The sequence below is a fragment of the Nyctibius grandis genome, chromosome 29 (assembly GCF_013368605.1).
Source record: "Nyctibius grandis isolate bNycGra1 chromosome 29, bNycGra1.pri, whole genome shotgun sequence".
NCBI lineage: Eukaryota > Metazoa > Chordata > Aves > Nyctibiiformes > Nyctibiidae > Nyctibius > Nyctibius grandis.
The window spans coordinates 3,991,859-4,004,081 of NC_090686.1; the positions used below are offsets into that span (position 1 = coordinate 3,991,859).

A 12,223-nucleotide genomic window follows, 5' to 3' on the forward strand; every position below is an offset into this window, starting at 1 on the left:
ATGTTGTTACAATCATTTACACCACACGAGAATATTATCAACCTGCAAAGACAATCACCAAGTAACTGTTGCAGAAAATCTGGATTGCCAATGATAAAAAACAGCCCTAAAGCTCCATGAATTACTAAATATGGACTGTCAAAATCTTATAATTCCAGTCCCTGGTTTGACATTTCATAGAATCACAGACTGGTTTGGGTTGGAAGGGACCTTAAAGACCATCTAGTTCCAACCCCCCGGCCACAGGTAGGGACACCTTCCACCAGACCAGGTTGCTCCAAGCCCCACCCAGCCTGGCCTTGAACACTGCCAGGGAGGGGGCAGCCACAGCTTCTTTGGGCAACCTGGGCCAGGGCCTCACCACCCTCACAGCAAAGAATTTCTTCCTAATATCTCATCTAAATCTCCCCTCTTTCAGTTTAAAACTGTCCCCCTTGTCCTATCACTCCATGCCCTTGTAAAAAGTCCCTCTCCAGCTTTCCTCTGCTTGAATTCTGTTTTCAGAGGTGCTCAAGACCTGCCAAAGTTTGAGAAAGCAGGAAAGCCGCTGTCAGAAACAGCTCCTGCTTTGAAGACAGGAAGGATACCAGCATCTGCTGACTGACTTCCCAACTCAGTTCACAGCAAAGCTGTCAACAACTGTGCTCACACAGCCCAGCAGGTAGTTGTGGGAGCAGGGACAGACACACAGATCGCTGTTTAAGCCACAAAAGGAAACCCTGTTAGAAATACACCACTTAATGCTGTGCTGGACATAAAGTAACAACCAGATTCCAAAGGTTAGTAGTGCTTGGGAATGGCTTTGCATTACTTGGATATTCAAAACGTTATCTTTCAAATTGTAGGAAATACTATTTTTGCAAAAATACTGCAGTGAATTTGAAAAGTGAATTTGGTAGAGGAAAAGCTTTTAGACAGATTCTAGATCACAGAATCATAGAATCAATCAGGTTGGAAGAGACCTCTGGGATCATCGAGTCCAACCATTGCCCTGACACCACCATGGCAACTAGACCAGGGCACTAAGTGCCATGTCCAGTCTTTTCTTAAACCCCTCCAGAGATGGTGACTCCACCACCTCCCTGGGCAGCCCCTTCCAATGGCTAATGACCCTTGCTGAGAAGAAATGCTTCCTAATGTCCAACCTGAACCTCCCCTGGTGAAGCTTAAGGCTGTGTCCTCTTGTCCATCGTCTTAGATGGTAAGACAGAGATCAGCACAAACACAGCATTTACTGTTATCTACCAGACTTACTGGTACAGCCAGTCTTACTGCAAAATGAACACACTAAATGTAAGTGCTGTAGGTAGGTGAGCACTTCAGTGGCAGTGCCAGCAATGGCCTCAGTCCCTGCTCTCATTCCTGTTCCTGGTTTAGGACTTCCTAACAAGCTGAACTAGGAGAAAAAGAGGTTTTGTGGTTTTGTGTGTGTTTTTTTTTGGTGTGGGGTTTTTTTTTTTTGTGGGGGGGGTTGTTTTGTTTTTAAATCCAGTTAAGTTCCCCCCGTAGCTGCACAATCAGTTGTACTAACCAAGCCCCACTGGATACAGGGCCTATGTCCACGCTGGCCAACAGGAGAAGAGAACAGCAAGCACCACCTCGAAAAGAAACTTCAACAAAACCACAGTACAAAAGTGTATAAAGCCTTCCCTATTTCTGACTTGCTCAACATGGAAGGCTTACAAGCATCCAAAACCACATTAAATCTTTGTATTTCCTTTCAGGTGCTCAGACAGTAACAGAGCTGTAAAATGGAAGCATTAATAAACAAATGAGCACAGAAGGCAGCTCGCCCAAGTCCAGATTTCCAATACCCAGCAATGCCAAAAGTATCTTTTGAGGTGAACTAAGGGTTTATTCACACAGTGTAAATAACCGCAAACATACTGCTCTTACAGCCATCTGAGACAAGGGGGTATAGCCAGCCTGACGGAAAATGAGCGGCTCGGTGACACATCTAGAAAGGGCTTCAGTATTCCTGAAGGCACAGCTCTGCTTTCTGGTTTCTCATCTACGTTTAGGCACACACACGCGCACTACACTGAAAGGACCATAAGCTGAGAGAATCTAGAAAACAAGCAAACCAGAACTACCAACATTTCTTAGAGGCTGTGAACACTGCAAACAGAAACAGTTCACTGACGTGCTGCTGCCAAAGAAATCTTTTCATGTTGGGGTGGAGAATTTAATGCAGCTATGATGCCAGCCCTCTGTCAAAAGAAAATAATCTTCCTTGCCTTTGATACTGGAGATCTCATTTTGAAAATATTTACAGTTGTCACAAAACTAAGCATTAGTTTAACATTAAAATCCAAGGATGGCTTTTTTAATAGCAAGAAGCTAAGACTTTTCTTACAATCATTTAAGAAGTTAAATATTTTTCAATAGCTAAGTTGGCAATAACAAGCTTGTTGAACATTCTCCTTAGGTTGGCAGACAGGTAAGTTTTGGTTCTATGGTTGCACTACTTCTTCCTTCACTTCTGCTGAATATCCCTGAATATTTTGCTCTGCAACAAAGCTAAGAGAATCACTATGCCTATTTTAGACCTCCTGGGAAAGAAGAAAAAACCCAATATCCTTAAAATACTACCCAAACTAGTGCCAACTTGTCAGAATTCACTCACCTATGCAGCAATGGAAGAAAGGGACTGAAAGGAAGAAAATTATGCGCAACTGGCTGGGAAGCCTGATCTGTGTCTTCCTCATGTTACACAACTGCTTAATGAAGAGAAAGGAGAACGGGGTGTAAATTGCATCTTCTGGTAATTACAAGAAAGAGTCTCTGGGTCAGGTAAATAAGCAAACAGCACATTTCTCACAGTTTCTCTGCATCTCGAGGAAACGGGGAGATAGTTACTCACATTATTTGGGCAGGAGCCCTATAGTTTCCCCTGCAGTGGGGAAGACTTCTCTTCACTACATTATGTGTTAATCTTCTCAGTCTTGAAGGACCTTCTCAGGTTCACTCAAGACCAAACCAGAAAACTACCACCACAGATGTGAAGGTCACAGCTCACTTGAAATTACACCAAATTACCTGGAGTCATCTCCATTCAGTGAAAGTTAATTTATACTCATGTCACTAACAAAAGAATTTACTAGGAAGTGATCTTGGTGCCCACTTCTATTTGGTGGGGGAGGAAAATAAAGAGAGGAAACTCTGCAGACACCTGTTTTCACAAAATTGGGTAACTGACCTGAGGAGTTCTACCATTACTTTCTGTCCGATCCATCAGTTTCTTTATGTCACCATTTCCTAGTGAAGTGCTAGGAAATGAAACATTATTGCTGCTACTGAATGTTTAGGCTTGCCTGAACAATATTGTCTGAATCAGAACGGATTACAAAACCTTAAAAAGTGTATAAAAGCTAAAGGGTCCAAGCAGAAAGTCTGGGTTATTCTAATACAGGAGGAAAAATAAAGTTTAAAGCTATTTCAGAAATAGGATTTTTCCATATGAGAAGCATCAGCCTTGAGGAACAAAGCAGCTGGCACAGTGAAGAGAATCAGAAGGCACACCCCAAGCAGTTGCAATGCAGTAGCTGGACATGTCCTGGCTAGTAAAAACAATCCTGAGTCATCATGCTATAGCAGATTTTGTAGTTCCTCATTATTCCCTCTCTTGGAAGTGGACAGCCTGCCTTTTTTTTCGTCCCCCCACTCCTTCCTTCCTCAAAAGAAAGGAAATATTTTAGTTAAATAAATGGACTAAAAAACTCTATGAGGATTTTCGCACCTCCTCTGACCCCTTTGCATCTCTGCCTTTCTCAAAGAGTAGGGAAAAGAGTTTGTAGCTGCCAGCAGAGGAAAACATACTGCAGTTAGAGACAAAATACATGAAAAACCTGCCGGCTCTCTCAGAAATGTTTGCCAGGGCTGAGTGTTGCTTTCATGTTTATGCAACTGTAGTCACTAATGAGACACTGAGATGACTATGTCCTTGAAATTGAGGATCAGTCCCTGTCTTACCATTTTCAAGTGTCCCTGCCCAAAATTCTCTTTCCACACATTCACCCCAGTTACACGACAGAAGCACTTCAGCTTCAATTCCTGCAACTCTGCTGACTGCAAATGGGAAACAATCACGTTTTCTTTAAAAGGGATACCTTTTAAATTGGCAGTGCAAAAATACTGTTTAAAGATCTCCAGATTTTTCATTTACAGATCCACCAAATCCCAATTCAGTAGATAGAAGTGAATTGTTAAACAGGTGAAAAGAGTCGGTGACCCCTTCTCTGTTCCTTAACTCTTCTTCCAAGGGTTCCTATGCACCTTCCCAACTCCCTATTCCAACTGCCCTCTGCACGCCTGCAAAGGCAGCTGGTCACATTTTTCACCCTCAAAATTTGGTCACTTGAGATTTAGGGGTGGGGGGGGGGACAAATTGTAATTCTGGCATCCAGAGTCATATCAGATGCTTGTCTAATCACCGACTGTATCCTGAGCACGCACCCAGGCATTGTTAGAGCAAACCAGTTACCGATTCCTGGCACGTAGCAGTGGGAGGGAGACGTGTGCCCAGAATGTTTAAGGGCAGGCGGAGCTGGCGGCAGAGGATGAGGTAATGGCTCTTGCAGGGTTCCAGGGACGCTCGCACAGTTACTGCTAGTCACAGTGCAGCCCTGCAAAAGCTACATTTGCTTTCAACATTTGGTGAAGCTCGTACTTTTAATGGCAATAAAGGGAATCCTTGTGCCCATATTTGAAACCAACGCTTAAATATGCTATTGGTTGAATTCTCACAGTTATGCATTTTAGCTGTTTCTTATGGGCAGGACATAATGTATGCTAATCAAAGTACTCATTTGGGAAAAAAAGGAGGAAAAATGGGTCCTCAGGGAGAAAAGATAAAACACACACAGAACAAAGCAAAACACACAGAGCTTTTTTTTTCTTTTTCTTTGGGTGTTCTCACTTAGGGCTAAACGTTTTTAGAAATAATGAGTCACACTAAGAACATTCTTCTCTTCTTACTAACTCCTGGGCATGTTGGAGAACAAGCTACATAGAGTGCTTAGATTTTAATTTTTGTTGGAACTGTCTGTGGCTGAATAATCTGCGGTCCAGATGTTGTAACAACAGTAAAGTCCCTTTCAGCATATACACAAGGATGGCAAATGACTCTGTTGCAAAATCCTGAACAAGCCTCTTGTCTCCCCTTTCCTCCTTCTATTGAATCATTCAAAAAAATCACAGAAGATTTACAATTTGCAAAGATACTAGAGGTCAGCTGACAAAAGAAAATAATTAGTTCAAAGGTAAAGAGAACCAACTTAGTTCGATTTACACCTTCTACCTCCTACTCAAGCTGCACTTAAAAAGTCTAAAATCATTAGAAATGTTTCCAATAAGATTTCAATTTAAAATTCTAAGGGGGACAGCCTAAAAAGACATGTTTTCAGACCAGATATTAGAATGCTGAATGGATGCCATGAAACCTGACTAAAAGTAACACAGAAAGTATGTTTAGCATCTTAAATGAAATTCATTAGGCATGTGATTGGTGTAAATGGAGGAACATCAGATTAGTACACTTATTACCATATTTAATTAATGGCTATTTGCAAAACTTCTTTTTTTAAAAAAATTCATAACATCTGGAAACTTTTAGGGATTTCAAATAGAGAAAAAGTTTGCAGTACTTTCTGAACGTAACAGTACTTAGGAATCCAAACTACCTTCAATCTCTACTTACATGTAAATGATGAAACCATATACCTCTGTTGAACAGTTAAAGCTGCTTTCATGGAAAATGAAAAATGCGCCTTCTCACAAGTATTATTATTGTATGCCTCAGGTTTCCGACAAGAATTTCTCTAGAAATTGTAATTTGCAATTTTGTCTTTGGTATAATCCCACCACCACTCAGCAAATTCCTCTCATATCTTCTTAGTAAAATAAAGAAATACTTAAATTAACATTCCAAGGAATCTAGACCTGTTTTAAAAACTCTGCTCCTGGAATTTGTATTCAATTCGTATCAATAGTGATTTTAAAATTTTGAATAAAATCATCCTCATCATGCAATAAATGAAGCCGGTAGAGCTTTCAGGGCTTACAGGTCAAAAGATGATCCACCACTGCATAATGCAAATAGATAGTCATGCCTTTTTGTCTGTGTCAATAAATCCTTTGAAAGAACTTTGGAATAGTGAAAACCTTGATAATAGCCCGTTATAAAGGAAGCTACAGAAAACTCTTCAAAACACTACACTGTAATGGAGTAATGGACCGAGGACACATGGGGAACAGTTTTCCATCTGTAACTACTCTTTCCAGAAAGCAAAAGAGGACAGAAAAGGAGGGTGGGGGGTGAAAGGTATCTGGGAAAACTTATTTAGTAAATATTTATAGCCTAGCCTCTGTTCTAGCAATGTAAAGTGGTGTTATGTTCATTTACCTCCAAGATGTATGTGCAAGATTAGGCCATAAAACCTCCAACAAAACATGACACCAAAAAAGCCCTCCACAAAATCATGCCACAGCGTAAAAAGCAGAGCAGCATGGTGCAAACGGCCCACGAGCTGCACTTCGCAGTCTCTCTTCACCAGCAATGTCAGAAATTGGCACCAGCAAGACTGGCTCCCACGGCAAGAAATCACAATGCCACACGAACACGGCCAGATGAGAGGACATTTAACAGTGTCTTCCAATACCTGATATCCCAAAGGAGAGAGTAAATATGACTCTAGTCTCTGCCAGATTAACAAATGAATCTGAGAAACACAAACTTTTCTCTCCCATATTTTATACTACTAGGCACAGTCGCATCAAATTGTCAAACCACTCTAATGTTGTCCAAGCTTTGTTGAAAATACTTTATTAATACAGAAAGCGTTTGTACTCCCTGCCTAAGAGAATGCTGAATAATCACTACACTGACATGGCCCAGCTGGGTGTGTCACTGCAGTCTGAGGAGAAAGCAATTGAGGGCAGCGTTATCAACAAACATACCTGGTAGCCACAAATGCTTGGCAAGGAGCCGGAGTTACTGCCACCATCATGGTGGCACAAGAGAAGGGGATCCAGCAATATGCTTCTTCCTACACACACAGAGCTCTGCACAGAATTACAGCCTGCTACTCCCGACTGCAAAGCTGGCCCAAGGGAGGACGTGTTTGCTCAGGTTACTGAGGTTAAACCATCCGGTCCCATTTAATCTGTTAGACCCATCAGTGCACCGGTAGCAGAATGGAACCTGAAAATCCTACCAGATTGGGCTGCTATAACTGGTAAACCTGGCATTTCCAGCCTGCAGTCAGAACAAACAGGAGAATAAAATCACAGCCCTTTTTACTTTTTTTTTCCTTCCTTTTTTTTTTTAAAGCAGCAGTCAAAAGCCCTCTTGAAGCCTTGTTTATAAGCAAACCAGTCTCAAAGGCTGGATTTGCACTGGCAGGGTTTGGAGCCTGCAAAATAAACCTTTCGAGGTAGCGTTTTCCTTCTGCCTATAAGAGAGGAATGGTTTCTAGGGTAATTTCTCCCAGACTACAACCCTTTCAAACTACACTGAAGAAAATGCCTAATTCAACACAGCTGGCCTCACCAGGCTTCCCTGGGAGCCCCTGCGCTCTGGGCATGCACCTGCAATCCCTCCTTTCGGAAGGCAATGAATGGTAACACACACGCTGACAGCCTATTGACAGGGTGAATCACTACTGCCATTCAAAACCGGGAGAATGGACAGAAGCTCTTACTTAGTGGCAATTTCTTTGGCAGAAATCATTCCATTTGGGCGATACTTTATGTTTGATAGTGGATACCACAAAACATCTTTAAAAAAGTACACTTCTTTAATCAACACTAAGGTTCCAAATTGAGTGCCAAGTTATAGTTTGAAACAGATTCTATTGATCAAGTGATAAAACTCCTAGAAAAATGGTTTTAATTTACCGATAGTTTTTCCTCTACTGTCCTGTGTTCTCCATTCCCCAAGGACATTTGTGCTACTAATGTTTTGCATATAATGGTGATTGAGTGAACCAGACCACCAGTTGTGCTCAACTTCTACTCCATCCATAACTGGCTGTTCTAGTAAAGGCCCTCTGGTAAGAAAACTGCACTTTGGCTTCTGGAAATTACTATTGTAACAGGAAAGCCAGAATAATTATAAAGCATCTGTTGAAATTTCAACTGCAAGGATAGGGATTTTCCATGCTGCTTAAAACTTCATTCTTTCAACACAGCTAGTGAACAAAGCAGAATCATTTACTCTGCTACAATTCATGTACTTCTTTAAGGTTCTAAACCCTTTGCATTTCAGCCAAGTGTCATGTACCAGAAAGAAATTACATGATTATTTGTTAATTAAGGTTTGGGATCTTAATTTGCAGGAAAGATTTCAAAGACGCAATGAAATTAACATGAACTTCTTGTAAAAGACATCCCTAAAATTTCCTCTGGTAGACATTTGGAAAAAACCTGACTTCTTGTAATAGGTAACTTCAAAGCCGCTTCTTTCAGTTCTGCGCACAGTCCTTCCGCATGGGTGGTGCACACATCCTCTCAGGAACTCGCTGCCAAGACTTGTGCTACTCCCTCATTTTATGATCGTAAATATGTCATGAAAGATCGCGTGGTCAAAAGACATCTAAATGATTCTGCTGCATTGACTTGAACGCTGCAGAGTAGACTACAAAATGTGTCCCATCACATCACGGGTGTACATCTGGTCACACAACAGGAAGCACAAGCAGTTTGCAACACGGGACTGAATGTGTAGGCAGACCCTTGCTCATAGGAGATCCTGGGCAGTTACATTTTTGCCATCTCATGAGAGAGAAACTGTGAAGATGGGACTGATTTGCAGAAAGTCCATCTGACCTGCAGACCCCCTTCCTGGCCCTTGTCTCACCAGGTCGGGCAGCCCCCCTTTACGCTGTTCTGTGTGTGAAATAGCAGCCTTCGCCAAGGAAACCGACAGCTATTCTGTGGCTTGCTTTTCAAAAAACATCTGGACACACGAGGTGCTCTGACATACTTCATGTGCTGAGAACAATGAGCATAATGCTCAGACGTTAAAGTAATGCACCGGTACAGCACATATCTAAATGGAAAATGGATTCTTTATCTTGAAGATATCATCACTTGTAAATCCTGGCAAGTGCCTGAAAACAATCTCTATCCTTCCACTTACCTCACAAAACACAATTTCCAGTCCCACCTGATCGACTCTTGAGAGTCTCCTTCTGAACTTTTTAAAGAATAAAGCTTTGGAAGTTTCCCAGCTGCTCCTTTTTCAAAAGAGTTTACAGATTCGTGCACCATTACATTCTATGATGGTTCAATACCTGACATTGCACAGAGGGGAAATAAGGCTATTAATGAAAATGTCACCATCTGTGGACTTAAGAAACCATAACCAAAACCAAGATACATGGGATACTCAGGGACTGTCTGAGCTATCAATAGATTGAGAGTGACTCAGCAGAAGGTATTGAGACTCTTCAGTTCTGTATCAATACTGGAGATAAAAGGTGGTGGGGGAATGAAACAATCACACACATCAAAAGATCATGCACAGAGGTACTGCCTGGAGTTCTGCGCAGTGCTGCCTTTCAGAACTCACTGCTAAGAAACTGCAAGTCATCTTACAACCAGCCCATATATAAAAAAGGTTTATCTCTGCTCAAGTCCACACAGCAAGACCACTTAGATGAGTTTCAAATAACAGTCTATTCTTCTCCATTCCTGATGTTTAGTTTTCACCTTCAACCTCCTACTGATATGGCACGTGACAAGCAGCACGTGACAATTTCCAATGCTCTCATTCATCTCTGCTGCTTGAGCACTTTTTGCATTCACTTTTTCTTACACCCTTCTGCAATTGACTCAAAAGACTGTATTATCAAGCCTTAAGTTCACTGATCATTGACTTCTTGAGGCTTAATTGCTGTGCAAAAAATAGAGCAAACACCAAGTCTTTTAAATGTCAGCTGAGCAGTACCAGCACCTTCCTCCCCACACCAAGGATGTTAATGTTTTCAAATCGTAAAAAAAAAAAGCAGATTGATCCATCTTCCTACCCAGTCCACTTCATGAGCTTGCAGAGATCCTATGACTTACATATCTCCAATTGATTAGAAGCTTCCATAAAGGCCTATTAACTTTTTGCAAAGATAAAAAACCAAACCTGGAAGTTTTTACAGCCAAACTTGGCTGATCCAATTAACAGTCATAGGCAGAAATACAAATTTTATGATAACTTTATGATAAATAATAAATATTTATTTAGCATAAAAATATTCAGCGCATTGTTTTTTAGTATCAAAGTTTTGATGGAATCTACTGAACAAATTCCAGGCCCTGCCTGTGTTAAACAGGAAACTCATCTTACACTGCTTGTTATTTCTAACTCCCATACGACAAGTTTTACAATACCTACATGATTGCAGCAGGAAGAAATATGAATTTGTTATAACACCAAAAATGGATCAGGATTAAGCCACCATATTTTTCAACAAGAACGGAATCTGATCCATCTTCTTCAATAATTTACTACCATATATATACACATAATTATATTTTTTTCTTCTCCCCTGAAGCTGTTTAACTAGGAAGACATCAACTCTAACATGAACAGACACCACAAGCCGCTTATTTTTTTCACTGGAAAGTTAATATCAGACCCTAGTCTTACTTATCTGATACAAGAAAAATATTCCTGGTTCAGTGGCTATGTTTCTACCAAACAGAGAGAGAAAAGGAGGAAATGCTGTACTTACTTGTTAAAAAGATTCAGTCCAATCCTATAATGACGTTTCCTGATAACATCATTACTGAAGGCAGGGGAATCCCAGCTGTTTCGAGTTTCTTTGTGGTAGGTCTGTTTGCTCAAGGTTTGCTCCCTTAGGCTGTCTCTAGAAGAAGATTCTGAGCTGCAATTTATTGTATCATTAGAGTTGGAAGTGCTGTTGATGCTGTCATTGTCTCCATCAGAATAATCAGACTCTGATTTGCTTTGCCTGTTTGCTGTGCCATTGATCGCTAAATGACTGTCTATAGGCCTAGCCCTATGTCTCGCCTCCTGCTCCTCTCGGGATATAATCTTGGCAGGAATACTGTGAGGGATGTGTTTTGGGCTGCCTTGTTGACTAGTGATCCCTCGGTCATATGCATTTTGTCTCTTTAATGAACCTCTGTCTGAGCGATCACTCAAGTCCACTGAACTGTCACTGGGTGGCTCTATAGTTAGCAACGGTAGATGATCCATTCTCATCCTCTGGTCCTGACATTCCAGTGACGGGGTACTCCTGCAGCTCGTATCAGTGTCTATCTTATCATCTTTGTGGGTCATGGACCAGTATTCTTGAGAAGAGTTCACAGACCGGAGCCTCAAATCAGGTTCTGTGCTGGACGGTCTGTCTACTGACTGGGAAAGTGGAAGGGGTGGAGATAACTCTTCCTCATCAATATATAACGTAACATCACTGTACGACGCTGTCATCTCATCAAGCTTCCTGTGATCCACGTTGTGAATTGCTGGTTTAGTTTGAGCACAACTATCCCTTTCCATTTCACGACTTCTGACTTGATCCGGAGTCTGGACTTCATCAGAATGTAGACTACGGCAGTTCAGTGCATCATCAATGGACTCTGCAAGGGATTTCACTTGCCTGGAAAAAGCATCCTCCAGTTCTGTTATAGCATCAGCAAAATCGGTAGATGCTGCTGGAGACTTCATTGTAGCTGACTCTCCAAGGTCACTACATTCAGACGGTACCAGGGATCCCAGCTTTGACCCATCATTTGTAACAGAAACTTGTTTTCCTTCGAAGTAAGAGCTGTGGACTTTCTCAGGTCCTTCAAAGGAAAACTGCATTCTCATATTGGACAGTACAATGCGCCTTGACATACGATTTTCAGACATAGAACTTCTAAGACGCTCAAAATTTTTGTTCATCTGATACTGGCGAAAAGCTGTTTGTATAGTACGAGCAGCATGTCTAGTTATGAGACGGCCTCCATATTTCCGTTCTAGCATTTCCACCTGTGAAAGGGTGAACACAATTTGTAACTTGATGCAGGTTAGAACAAGGTTAAAGTATAACAAAAAAACCCTTCTTTTAACAACTTTAATTTTCAGAATTTTTTCAATGTCTTCTGTTTTTGAAAGTAAAAACTCAAAGCTCCAGACTAACAACGGCACAAATAGTGAACTAAATAGTCATTTGAAAATTCCTCCATAAAAATACAGCCAGAAACATGACTATGTGAATAC

At 41.2% G+C, this 12,223-nt stretch overlaps 1 protein-coding gene across 2 annotated transcripts in view; it reads right to left on the bottom strand.

The window, feature by feature from the left end:
* The window catches only part of IQSEC1 (IQ motif and Sec7 domain ArfGEF 1), a 72,084-nt gene that overhangs the window by 38,022 nt on the left and 21,839 nt on the right, over positions 1 to 12,223 (bottom strand). For both annotated transcript variants that reach the window (XM_068420030.1, XM_068420029.1), the window contains one exon: positions 10,728 to 11,992. In XM_068420030.1, the coding sequence (XP_068276131.1) occupies positions 10,728 to 11,992 (1,265 nt within the window). The remainder of the gene's footprint in view (positions 1 to 10,727; positions 11,993 to 12,223) is intronic.